We start from the raw sequence: 13,391 nt of genomic DNA, 5'->3' as shown, positions 1-13,391 counted from the left end.
TTGTGCCGCCCAGGGACTCTGCTGGTAGACAAGACAGGCAAAAAACCAGTAATCTCTGTGAGATACAGAGCAGCTCCTGACAGATGGGGGCACTGAGGAGGCTCACCCAACACAGAAAGGTCAGAAGAGGTGACAGCAGAGCTGAATTTCTGGAGGATGAGTAGGCGTCAGCTGGGCTAACTGGGGTGCGGAGCCGCAAATGCCTTCCTGGCAGAGGGAACAGCACATGTGAGGGACCATAGGTATCAAATGACTCCAGGGAATGACAAGTAGTTCAGAAGGGCATCTCAAGTTAGGCAGGAGGGCTAAACTCTCAGAAAGAACTCTTTGCAATGCCATAGAGTTGGACTCTATCCTGAGGCAATGGGAAGCCACTCTCGTGAGAAGTGAGATGACCGTAATTGTGCCTTAGAAAAATCATGTCATCTGCCATGTGGAGGAGACGGGGAACCCAGTCAGGGGCTGCTGCAGAGAAGACAATGGCCTTGAAGGTGTGGGATGGGGGAACATTCCTTTTCTTTCTCTGGGCATCCATTTGCACATCTGTAAAACGAGAATGTGGGATGGGATGATCTCTGAGGGCCCTTCCTGGTCCCACAGTCTGGTCCTGTGGTTTGGCATGAAGACACCAGGTAGAGCAAGGGCAATGTTTGGCCTGGAGGTACTGTTCCCAGCACCACAGGACGAGGGTGGGCACCTTCAGGCCTTTCCCGAGGCTCCATGCCCTCAGCAGCCCCATCATAACTCCCATAAGCCCCATAGCTTTCGCCTACCTCTTCAAATTCCATCTTCCCTCTGACCCAGGACAGTCCCTCAGAGGCACAAAGGCAGACCCTGTCCCCTTGAGTTCTGTTTTACAGTGATACTTGAGGAGGGGGCATGTGAAAGAGAGGAGGGAGAATATGTGTGACCTTGTGACAAGGTGTGACTGTGTGACACTGCGCTCCTGTTGAGCTGTGCATGCCTATTTCCTGCCAATGTACCAGACTGTGCACTTGGGGAGCACGGGGGGTGGGTCTGAGCTTGCCTGGGACTGCCTACTTGCCACCGCAGTTGAAACCAAAGGTGGGCCAAGGGGTAAGAGACAGGGCCCCAGAGGCACCTGCTCCCCCCACACTACTCCACACAGGTGTCTTCCACAGTACCTATCACACTTCCCTGCACTTATATGCCAACCTGTCCCTGTCCTCACCAGCCTTGGGTGCACAAACTCTCACAAATACTTCTCCTCTAGTGCCTGGCCTAGCTGCCTTCAATCAAATTGAAGAAAGTTTGGACTCTTTCCAATTTCTTCCTCATTTACCTCTTTGCAAACACAAACGTGAACTGTAAAATCACTTTGTTCCAGAGCTGCTACCTTTTTTCTGTTTCTCCTATGTCCCATCTAGAATGACAATAGTGCCGATAATGAATAACAGCCATGAAGAAATAGCCCTGCATCCTGGAAACCCAGGGAACTTACGGTCTGTGGGTCTGTCCATTCAAGATGCAAAAGAGCCGTGGGTTTTGCCCCTGCAGTGCTCACTTCCCAGAGGGACGTTTAGGACATGTGCTGTCCCGGTTAGGAGCAACCCAGGTCATCAAAGCCAACCCTTCCATTCTGCAGAAATGTGCATGTGAGAAGTCCTTGGCTTCCGGTCATTGGGAGCTCACCACCTCTTGAGATGGCTGCTTCCTCTGGGCAGTGGCTCTGGTGACAAGCATGTTAGTAACTTCAGCTTAGCTTGGCTTTGCCCTTTCACCCTGTGCTGTGATCTGGCATGTGAGGGGCTCTCCATGCATGAAGGAAGCTATTTCCCAGGGAACACAGGGGCTGACCCAGCCAGTCACACTCTGGCCTGTGTGGGACCCTGAGGGGTAGGACTCAGTCTGGGGCTGGGGTTGGGACTCAATCTATCATCCCCGCTCCTGGCACTGGTGAGAGACCAAGGGACCTTTTCCTCTGCAGCTGCCCAGAGCAGAGTCAAGGGCTCTAACTATCCATTCAGGAGGCAGAAGACAGACCTGGCTGGCTGGTCTGCACCTTGTACCTGCCAGTCAGCAGGTGCTGCAGACATTCCAGTGCTCAGCCCTGGTCTCTTTCTCTCTCTGCCTGGGCAGTGACAGCAGCATTAATATGGAGGCTGGTGAGATTGGAGCACACAAAGGCAGCCCGGCCGGCCTCTTCCTCTCTCCCTGCCCAGGGTATAACCCTGGTTCAGGGTGGTGCCAGGTAAAGACAGCTTTCCCTGACAGCTTTGGTACCCAGTGGAGGCTGGCAGATGGGATAGAACTAGCTCCCTTGGGACCTCCAGCCCAGCTAGGACTGGGTCCCAGCTCTGCCTGCCCTCAAATGATAGAAACATATACATGTGCACACACACATCTTCCCCAGCCTTTTGCATTTCAGAACCAGAGACTCAGCCAGGAGCGTTTCCAAGACCATTTCACTGATGGAGAAACAGCCCCAGAACAGGCAAGAGTCCATCTTGGGGTGACATGGCAGGTAGAGTAGAGATAGAGGCAGACACAAAACCCAGCATGCCACACTCTAGGCCAGGTTCAGTGAACCTGAGTTTACCCCCTCAGAAGCCAGAGCAGCAGACCCACCCAGGACACTTTGAGGGTGCAGCTGGAAGCAATTAACCAAGCAGGCAGTCCAGAGGGGAGCCTGTGCAAATTCTGTACTAAGATTTTTAGCTCCTCCATACCTGCTGTGGAAACCCTGGTGGTGTAGTGGTTAAATGCTAATGGCTGCTAACCAAAAAGGTGAGCGGTTCGAATCCGCCAGGCACTACTTGGAAACTCTATGGGGCGGTTCTGCTCTGTCCTATAGGGTCGCTATGAGTCGATGGCAGTGGGTTTGGTTTTGGTATATCTGCTGTGGGTCTGATTTTCCCCCGCGGTTGTGGGAACCAGCTTCTGGTGGGCCTGCCCATGCCAAGAGGAAGATTCACATAGCCTCACTTTTCCCTTTACTCTCTGGTGCACAGGGCAGTTAAGACTTGGACTCTGGAAGGCTGCTGGATAACTTCAGCCAGTTTCTCTCTTAGATTCCACCATCCCATTAAATAGTAGCGTTAATCACTAGCCACCCCTTTCACCCAAGCAGACACCTGGTGTTATCCTTGCCTCCTGGTCCCTGCTCAAAGCCACCCAACCTAATCCTCACTTCAGTCTCTCCTCACCACGTCTAGTTCTCCCTCCCGAAATCTCTCTCCAAACATGGGCTTCTCTCCATCCCAGCTCCCACTGCCTGGGCATGGTATGCCCCATTCAGGCCACTTTATCTCATTGTCTCGTCAGGTGGCCTGCCAGCTTTTATCCTCCAGGTCCCTCCAGCCTGTTTCCTTCCCACAGGCCAGGGGGGCTTTTCCAGAGCGCGGATCTGCACTCGGACTCTCTGTCCATCGCCCTCTCCATTGTCCTCACTCAGGAAGAAGAAATCAGGCGGAGAGTTGCCCAGCTCTGGTTGGAGTTGAGCGCAGGCAGCTTGTCTCTCAGTTAGGCGGACCGCATGAGTTCCTCTGGCGGGGGACGGTCGGGCTTTGCTGTCACCTGCTGCCCCGGGGCCTGAGATCCTAGAATGGGGCATTCGGCCACCCCAGACCCACGCTCTCCATCTGCACCGCCGCCCTCTGGTCCTTGCGGGTAGAAGAGAGCCGGGGCCGGAAAAGACCGACGCCGGGCAAGGCCCGGGTGCTAGGGGCTGGAGGCTGGGCCCCACCAGGGGAGCCGTCCGGCCCCGCCCCCTGACGCGGTCATTGGCCGCTGCAGAGCGGGTGGAACTGCAGCTCCTTGGGCTCCGCAGCTCCGCTCGGTGAAGGTCTTGACTTGGCTGATCCGGGAGAGCGGGCGCGGCGCTGGGAGGCTACCCGGCAGGTCCGGGATGAGAGGACAGGGACCAGGGCCCCGCGCTCTCCCCGCCGCTCACTCTAGCACCCATACCGTGGCAGCCTCGTGAGGCGCGCATTCACACGCTCTCTCCGCTCGCTGGTCCGGGGCGCGATGGAAGCGGCACTGCTTCAGAGCCTGCTGGAGGCGAACTGCAGCTTGGCACTGGCCGAAGAGCTGCTCTTGGACGGCTGGGGGCTGCCCCTGGACCCCGAGGGTAGGCAGAAGGCTGGTAGATTCCAGTGGCGTGGTCTCCTTCCCTGGCGCGCTCGGTGCGCGCAAGGACCCGCGCTCCCACCGCCCCGCGCCTTGCGTTCCGCGGCACCCGGTGCTCCCCACGACCCTTCTGAACTCAACGCCGCTCTTTCCTGTCGCCAGATCCCTACTCCTACTGCAACACAACCTTGGATCGGATTGGGACGTGCTGGCCCCGGAGCGCGGCCGGAGCCCTGGTGGAGAGGCCGTGCCCCGAGTACTTCAACGGCGTCAAGTACAACACGACCCGTGAGTGCCCCTGGGCCCACCGCTGTGGGCCCTGCGCTGGCCGCCCAAGCGGTTTAGGGAGTGGGGAGGGTTCCGGACCCAGCGTCGGAGACCTGCTGAGGGTCCTGGTGCCCTGTCACATCGCTGGCTTTAAGAACCCTTAGGGGGTCGCTCCCTCTCCCCCATCCTCACAGTAGCTTAGATCTCAGTAAGGCAGTAGTTTGTTCTTCCGAGTTCCGTGCAGTGAGAGCCGAGAAAGGGGAGAAGGAAATACTGCCTCCTCTTTGAGGGCAAACCTCTTTCCCACGTTGTATAGTCCGAGCATCTGAAGTTCCACCATTGGGGGGGGGTCACTTCTTCGTTGCCGCAACGTCTCCCCTAGGAGCCGGCGTACAGGCTGGCTCTCCAACCCCCAAGGTGAGAGTTGTAATCAGACCACTACAGGAGAGAGGAGCGAGGCGAGAAGGATGAGATTAGCGCATTTGTTGAGGGCGGGAGAGGGGGTGCTGGGCATAGAGGCTGCAACGCCACAAGGTGTGGGGTGCCACCCCTTCCCTGACCGGATGTGATGTCCCAGAACTGGCGGGCTGGGCTGTGAGTCAGGGGCCTGTGGGCAGCATTACTCCTTGCACCCCAGGTAGTGCGTGGTATCTGAATCAGGACCACCCCCCACCTCCCAGGAAGAACAGCCTGTGCCTTCCCTCCTCCCTTCCGAATCAGAGACTGGCTCTCTCTCCCTGGGGAAGGCTACACAGCATCCAAATGAGGTTGTTCATACCAGCTCTGGGTCTGGGGTGTGTGTGGTGGGCACCTGTGTCTGTGACCTGTGGAGGGCCCATTAGGGCCAGGTGGGGGCATCTTTGTGCTGTCAGTGTCTGTGTGAGGCTGTGGGCCCACCCTGAATGCCCCTCACATCTCCAGCCCAATGCACCAGCAGTGACTCCCTAGACCTTGTAGGGAGGCCTGCTTGTTTGAAGCCCCTCATCCTGGAAACAGCCTAGCAACCCCTCTGAGTGTTTGTGTCTGAACAGTGGCCCAGCTCCCCCTCAATACCGCCGCATTTCACATACACATACACACAGGCACACGCACCTACATACACGCACACATGCCTTTCCCAACTGGTTAGAGGGCCACAGCACCGTCTGCATGTGATGCCAAGCGGCATTCCCTGGCTGAGCCAGCGGGGGGCTCTGGTGGTCTGGGGAGCAGCTGTGCCCTGAGGAATCTAAGGCCATGGGTGCTCCTAATAGAAGGGGTCCTAATAGAAGGTGGGGCCATGGAGAAAGAATCTGAGGACATGATTCCCATCCGTGATTAAAACACCTTGCTGGAAGAAAGTGAGGTTCTAGACCCAGGAGGTGTGCAAGGAGAGGGGCTGACTTCATGCCCCTTCCCAGACTGAGATTATGAAACTGTATTTCCAGGATTCTGTGAGCAGTACGCGGCGGCAGGGATCAGGGTCCCTGATTCAGATGGGGCCAAAGACTGAGGGTCATGCAGGGAGCAGTGGGGTGGAGAGGGTCATCCAGGAAGGACTAGGGGTGCATCTCACCCCCACAGCCTGCGAACCTGAGGGACTCTGCTTCCCAGCCCTGGCTTTTACCCAGAGCTGGGCTGTCCTCTGTTCTTCCCAACCAGCCTGGAGCCCCCCAAGGGCAGGGCCTGGGGCTCTTCTTCTTTATGGCAGAACTAAGCACAGCATTTATTCAATTTATTGAGCACCTCCTGTGTGCCAGCCAGTGCATTGGTATCAACCCCCTCACTCACGGCACAACAGACAAAAAAAAAAGTAGTGATAAATGTCCTCATGGAGAGAGCAGGGGACTGTGGAAATGGGGCCAAGGGGAGGGGGAGAACGCAGGGAAGGCTTCCTAAAGGAGGTGCTGGAGCTCATCCCAGGCTGCTCACATCAAAGGAGAAGCTGGGGAAAAAAAGCCGGAGCTCCACTGAGGTTGGCAAATGTAGCACCAATTAGTCCCTGATAGCTAATGAACTCATATTGCTATGAGTTGGAATCAACTTGATGGCAACAGGTTTGATTGTTTTGGGTTTTATCTAATGAGCCATTTTCTTCTTTTGGACCAAAGTGCTGCCCGCACTAATTGCTGGGGAGCAGGAGGAGCAGTGGGGAGTGGGGGGAGCATTGCCATTAACTAGTACCTGGGGCTTCCAGGGAGGGCGGGGAGGACATCAGCCAAGGTGGGAAGAGCAAAGGCAGCTAATGGCAATGGCAATAAAGTGATTGATTTCCCTCCCCCCCGTCTCCTGTGGCTGCTTCCTCTTTCTCTGTTTGCCTTTTCAATGGGATCTTTTCTTTCAGAAAAACAGATGCAGTGAGGAGAATAGCTCCCATGAAAAGCCAGGAGAGAAGAACGAACAGTTGGAGCTGCCCAAGTTTTGTTAAGCTACTGCCCAAAGCCCACTGGGACCTCCTTCCTTTGAGGCTGAGGATAGCTCCAGTGAGGATAGCAGCTTAGGCTTTAGTCCCGCAATCTTTCATCAACTCGGCTGAACGGAGAGATGGCTGAGAATATACCACAAAGCAACCAAATGCTGATCACTTTCCAGGTGCCAGATACCACAGAGAGCTTTACATACGTGATCCCTGCCATCCCCACCGTCCTGCAGCCCCCTGAGATAGGTCCTGCTTTTATTGCAAATGAGAAAACTGAGGCTCGGAGACATGAAGTAACTTGTTCCCAGATATAATCAGCTCCTGGGGGCCAGTGCAGGAGTCCCTGGGTGGTACAAATGATTAACCCTCCCAGCTGCTAACCAAAAGGTTGGAGGTTTGAATCCACCCAGAGGCGCCTCAGGAGAAAGACCTGGTCGTCTACTTCTGAAAACTCAGCCATGGAAAACCCCATGGAGCGCAGTTCTACTCCGACACCCACGGAGTTGCCAGGAGTCAGAGTCAACTCAATGGCAACCGGTGGGGGCCAGGGCAGGCAGTCCACAGTCCTCGCGCTTAGCCACTGGGCAGTACTGCCTCCATGAGGGAAACATCAGTTTGTGAGGAGAGCCTAGAGGGACAGAAAGAAGACTCATGCCTCCACCACGAAGGGTCAGAGAGGACTTAGTGCTCAGAGCTGGACTTTGGGGGACAGATTAGATTTTAGCAGATGAATGAGTATAGGGAAGGCATTCCAGGCTGAGGGGATAGGGTGGACAAAGGCGTGGAGATGGGACCATGCTTCGTGCCCTGGGACTGGTGAGTAGTCGTTTGGAGCACAGGTGTAGGAGAAAAAAACAGATGAGACCAGACTGGTAGGTGAAGATGAGATGGCACAGGCATTGCAGAGGGCTTCACCTGAGGGGCAGGAGCAAGCCTGGGGAGCTTGAGAGTAGAGGAGCTGAAGGCTGGGGGGCCAGAGGGGAGGGGATGGATACAAGAGAGCACAGGCATTTGTAATTGATGAGGTGCGGGTAGGAGAGGGGAAGGTGAAGGAGGGATGGTGCCAGGTGTATGGGGGGAAATACTGAGCATAGTTGGGGGGTGTCGCATTTGAGGTGCTGGAAGGACGTCTGAGTTGGAGGTATCCAGAAAGCTATTGGCTGTGCAGAGAGCAGCCCAGGAGAGCACCGCGGGCTGGAGATGAGGCATGGTTAGGTAACAGCTACAGGGACAAGTTTGGGAGGCCAGGCCAGGGCTCTGGTTAGTCTCACCCAGAGACTGTTTCCAGAAGCAGCAACGGCCAAGGGAAGGGAAGCAACTTGTCCATGATTGCACATGCTAGTCCGTGCAGAGCCAGGTTGTACTCTCGTGTGTGCGAGTCCCCTGCAGTCCTCTCTCCACCCAGCATGCTGCCACCGTAGTGGCCGAGGTTCCGTCAGGTCTGGACTACCGTTTCACATTTGTTAGCTCACTTAATCCTTACAGCCGCCCAATGAGGAATAGAGAGTATTATTCTCATATCGCACCTCGGGAAACCAAGGCCCAAGGAAGTCAAGCAACTTTTCCAAAGTCACGCAACACATAAGCAACAGAAAAAGGATTCAAACCCAGGCATTCCTTAGTAAGCAATTCAGACTGGGTTAAGCGAAACAGGGATTTGTTAAAAGGATACTGGGGAGCTTATAGAATTACTGCAGAACCCTACTGGTGCCGTGCCAAGAGCTAGGCTGCTAACCAAAAGTTTGGCTCCTGAAATCCACAAGCCACTCCTTGGAAACACTCTGGGGCAGTGCTACTCTGTCCTGTAAGGTTGTTATAAGTCTGAATCGACTCGACAGCAAGAGGTCTTGTTTTTGTTTTAATTATTATTGGGTAGGCTGGAGAGCCAGACTTGGGGCTTCTAGCCAAGAAGTCAGGGCAGAGCTGTCAGGTGAGGAAACCGCCATTGTCCCTGAGCTGGGCCTGCCCGTGCCACCTAATGAGCCACAGCCCTGCTGCCACCACTGCCCTCGGTTTCCTGTAGTCGCCCCTGGAGAAGCTTTCTACCGTCTCCATCTCGTGGATCCCAGTTCACTAATTCTCTTGGAGCAGGTGGTTCTGGTGGGGTGGGGGAGGGCTGGGGAGCTAGGTCACCTGCTCAGGTACTGGCTGCAAGGGAGCCTGGGAGGTGAGGCTCTGGTATTTCAACTCTGTGGACAGAGGTGGGCTCTGCCTCCTACCAGGTTTCCCCAAGCCCGTATGGAAAGCAGGTTCAAATCCTGGGCTGCCAAGAAGAATCCTAAATGTCCATTAAAAAAAAAAAAATGTCCATATGCAGTATAAACTGGGGCAAGTCCCTCCTCATCCCTCCCCTTCCTGGGCCTTAGTCTCCCTATTTGTAAGAAGGAAAATGGATTAGCCCACAGTGGTTTCGGCCTGAGAGAGGACACTATACTCTATTTCTTCCTGCTTCCTAGCAATCTGCAGACTCCTCTGAGCCTGTGAGTGTGTGTGTGTGTTTCTGTTTCTGTTTCTCTCTCTGTGTGACTGCATGCCTCTGTCTTCCTGTCTCCTCCATCTCTGTGTATTTTCTGCCTCTCCTGTCACTTTGTGTCTCTGTGTCTTTCTCAATTTCTCTCTTGCTTTCTGTCTATGCTTGCCTTCCCCATCTCCCTCTCCTTTCTTCCATCTGTCTCCCCTCTTTCTCCCTCTCCCCTCTTCCTCCTTTCTCTCCCTCCCTTCTCTCCCCTCCTCTCTCCTTTCTCTTCCCTCTTTCCACTCTCCTCTCTGTCTCCTCCCACCTCTCTCTCTCCTTCCTTCTCCCCAGTCCTCTGTCTCTTCCTACTCCACCCCTCATCCTATCCCTCCTACTCTGGGCTTTGTGGCTCCAAAGGAGGGTCCTCTCCTTCCTCCTGGATGTGGCTCAGATTCCTTCTGCAGAGTCACCAAGCCCAGCTTGGCCTCAGCTTCAGCCACCTTGATCTTGGGCTCCCACCATGTCCCACTGGGAATGGCTGGGCTCATCTCTACTGAGGCATCTGCCAGAGATGGGGAAAGAAGGGACACCCACACCTAACCAGACCCCCATCCATGGGGAGGGCCAGGGGCCCTGCTTCCCAGAGTTCCATTCTAGAGACATACTGAAGCATTGATTTGTGTTAAAATGCAAACACATAGCTGGGTGGTTCTGAGGCCAGAACAGGTCTTCCCACTGGGTCTGCCTGGTTGTACAGGAATCCCCTCTTCAGCCTTGAAGGAGCCTTGCAACCCAAGTGGGTGGCCTGTACTGACCTTTGTCAAAGGGGCAGGGGTGACAAAAGACCCTCAGGGAACACCAGGCTGCTTAATGACCACACTTAACTGAATCAACAGTCAGAGATTGCAGAGAAGGGCTTGGCGTCCACTGGAGCATTCCTGGAAGGCTTCCCGGAGGTGGTGGGTATAGCCACAGAAGGTCTTGAAGTAGTGAGGGTGTCACATTTGTTGAGAACAGGCCTGGTGCAGGGGTGCAAGCCTCAGGGAGGGTCCCAAATAGACCCTACCCTCTGGTTTGAAGAGGTAGAAGCTGTGGATCGAGAAACTCAGGTCTGCAGTCTCAGTTCCCAGTGAGACCTGGGCCCCATTTCTGCTTACACCCTGACCCCCTGGGCCCTCAGGCTGAAGGGCCAGAAGTTAGTTACACCATGTGTGAGGACTCTCCCTACTAAGAGAGAGGCATGCCCACCCCAGGGCTTTGGGAGAAGGAGGAAAGAGAGACAGAGCAGATGGGGCACCCCTCTGGCCATCAGACACCCAGAGCTGCCCAGCTGCAGGGCCTTTGGTGCTCTGAGCCCAGCCCTCCCTGCCCTTGCTGTTTATGAGTGAGGAATGCCTGTGGCCCAGAGAGGGAAAGACGCCTGCCCAGATCCCACAGAGAGCCTCAGCTGGCTCTGGGAGGTCATGGCCCCTGCTCTGGCATTTTTCATGCTCCATCATGGGGCTTAGGTGGCAGAGGAGTGTGAAGACAGAGTCTCTGCTGTTCATCTCTCCTAGGCCCCTCTATCTCAGGGAGGACCAAAGGTGCAGCATCCCTGATCTCCTATCCCTCCCTTCCTCCCCAGGGATCCTCCAGCCAAGTAACTGCTCGTCTCCTGCCCAGACCTACCTTTTATCGGGCTTGTGGTTGTGTCGCTCCTTCCCCCTCAGAGAGGGCTACGACCTGAGCCTGCCTTGTTCCAGAGAGACAGAGTCTTAAAGAGAACTTTCTGATACTTAAGTGAAATAGCACAATCAAGTCTGTGGAAGCACATGCGAGACTTTAACTCCAAGAGGAAGGAAAGCTGAGAAGACTTTGGGGAGAAAGTGTTGAATACAGCTTGAGAAATTGGGCCGGTGATGTGTCAGATGGGAGGAGGGTAGGAGCAGAGATGGAGAGGAGAGGTGGGTAAAGGTGATACCAGGCCAAGTGTCTTAGTCATCTAGTGCTGCTATAATAGAAATACCACAAGTGGATGACTTTAAAAGACAGAAATTTATTCTCTTGTAGTCTAGGAGGCTAGAAGCCCAAATTCAGGGCACCAGCTCCAGAGGAAGGCTTTTTCTCTGTCACCTCTGGAGGGAAGGTCGTTGTCATCAGTCTTCTCTTGGTCTAGGAGTTTCTCAGTGCAAGGACCCCACGTCCAAAGTACACACTCCATTCTTGGCTCTTCTTTCTTGGTAGTAGGAGACCCCTCTCCTCCGCTTGATTGGTTTTTCTCTATTTCAAAAGAAATTAACTCAAAATACAACCTAATCCTGCCTCATTAACGTAACTGCCTCTAATCCTGACTCATTAACATCATAGAGGTTAGGATTTACAAAACACAGGGTAATCACATCAGATCGCAGAATGGTGGACAACCACACAATATTGGGAATCACGGCCTAGCCAAGTTGACACACATTTTTGAGGGGCACAGTTCAATCCGTAACACCAGAGCATAGGCCTTGATTCTGCTAGTTTTAGAGACCACCCCTCCCCCTAGCTGCTTGTCCATAGCCCCATGGTGCAGGACCAGAATACTCTGGAAAGACGCTGCTCGATTTTCAGGATCCACCACCTAAATCTAAATCCAGTGCTGGCTGAAGACTTTGACCTTGTCCCTCCCCTCTCCTCCCTCCTGCTGACTAAATCAGAGGCTGGAACCCCTCTCTCTGTGCACCCCCTGCCCCAGCAACCACAGCAGAGTCTGAAGCCCTAAAGAATTATTGAAGGAGGAGATCCCCACCCCAAGTGACCCTCAGGGACCTCCCCTAAGGGCTCCTTCTTGGCTGGGGCCCAAGCATAGTAATCTGGACCCTGCTGACCACCAACCTCAAACCAGGTGCCCCACCATCTGGCAGGTAGCTCCTTTCCCAGCACCTGCATGGGTGGGTGGTTGAGGTGGAGAGTGGAAGGAGCTACAGCCCAGATTCAGGAGGGCTGGATCTACATCTAGGCTTGGCCATGGTACACTGAGTGACTAGCAGGTCCTCCCCTTTGAAATCTCAGTTTCTTTATTGTGTGAAGGGAACGGAATATACTGACCTCATGGGGCCATGTCAAGATCAGTAAGACAGTACTGCTTGGGGCTCCCTGTGGACAGTGGGGCATTGTCAGCAAGGAATCAGGAAAGGAGGGGCCTAGGAGGTGGTCTGGGGTCCAGAAGGTGGAGCAATCATGTCCTTGAGTATGGGAGAGTACTGCCCACTCCAGGGTGGTTGTCCTTGTTCTGGGTTGGTGTGGCCCTCTGGACTCTGGATGGTGTCTTGGGGAGGAAGCAGTCTGTCTATCTAGATTGAGAGGGTCTGGTCCCCAAATGTCTCTGGAGAGAAACAGCCCCTTGGCCCTAGGGTGGGATGCCACTGGTGTTGAGGGGAAGACAGGATTCTGCCACCAGAGATGTCATCCTCCCATGACTTCATAGAAACTCTGGGTTGGGGGCCAGTTCTAATGCTGGTCTTGCCTCTGACTGCTTGTCTCCCCTTTGGACAGGTCTTCCCATCTTTGGGGCTCAGTGCCTCTGCACTAGGTGGGGGGTGACCTTGATGAGTTATAGTCACCCCCTTCCCTTGACACTCCTCAGTTCCATAGCAGCATCTGCCTCAGGGGTCCCCCTGTTCACCTTCTCCTCTCTGCCTCCATCTGTGGGCTGGTGTCATGGTGACAAGCCCATTGAGTGTTGCTAGGGATGACTGGAAGGAGGGAGCCTTCACAATAAAGCCTGGAGCCCAGGGTAGGTGCCTCCTCCCACCTGCCCCATTCCTGGGGAGGGCGTTGATCTCACACAATGAGCTGGAGTCCAGCCACTCCCCTTCCCTTCTTCTCAGGCCAGCATGGTCCCCATTCATCTGCTTAGTGCCTCCACCACTCAGTTTCCCCACTGTCTACTGTAAGTATAGATGGTTATCCCTGCTGTGCCTACTCAAGGATGGAGAGGTATCATGAGGGAAAAGTCTTTAGGGGACAGAGACCTGAAAGTTTCTGGAGGTCTATAGTGGACAGCTGAGACCCTGAGAGGAGTGTCCACACAACGCTGAGGAAATGGAATACAAGCTCCCCGTCCCCTGTGCCACTTGTCATAGCACATGGCTCTGGGGAGGCCCTTCCCAACCTCAGGACTGGATTTAGTGATGGCAGGTTCCCAAATCTTTAGGCCCA

General features: G+C 54.7%; 1 protein-coding gene across 2 annotated transcripts in view; it reads left to right on the top strand.

The window, feature by feature from the left end:
- The first annotated feature begins 3,949 nt into the window (after window positions 1–3,949).
- Window positions 3,950–13,391, top strand: part of CRHR2 (corticotropin releasing hormone receptor 2) — a 32,969-nt gene continuing 23,527 nt past the window's right edge. For both annotated transcript variants that reach the window (XM_064290115.1, XM_064290114.1), the window contains exons 1-2: window positions 3,950–4,090; window positions 4,252–4,377. In XM_064290115.1, coding sequence (XP_064146185.1) covers window positions 3,988–4,090; window positions 4,252–4,377 — 229 coding nt within the window. In that variant the 5' untranslated portion in view covers window positions 3,950–3,987. The remainder of the gene's footprint in view (window positions 4,091–4,251; window positions 4,378–13,391) is intronic.

The sequence above is a fragment of the Loxodonta africana genome, chromosome 8 (assembly GCF_030014295.1).
Source record: "Loxodonta africana isolate mLoxAfr1 chromosome 8, mLoxAfr1.hap2, whole genome shotgun sequence".
NCBI classification, from domain to species: Eukaryota; Metazoa; Chordata; class Mammalia; order Proboscidea; family Elephantidae; genus Loxodonta; species Loxodonta africana.
The sequence above is the reverse complement of the archived record's forward strand: the minus strand, read 5'-3'. Positions and strand labels throughout refer to the sequence as shown.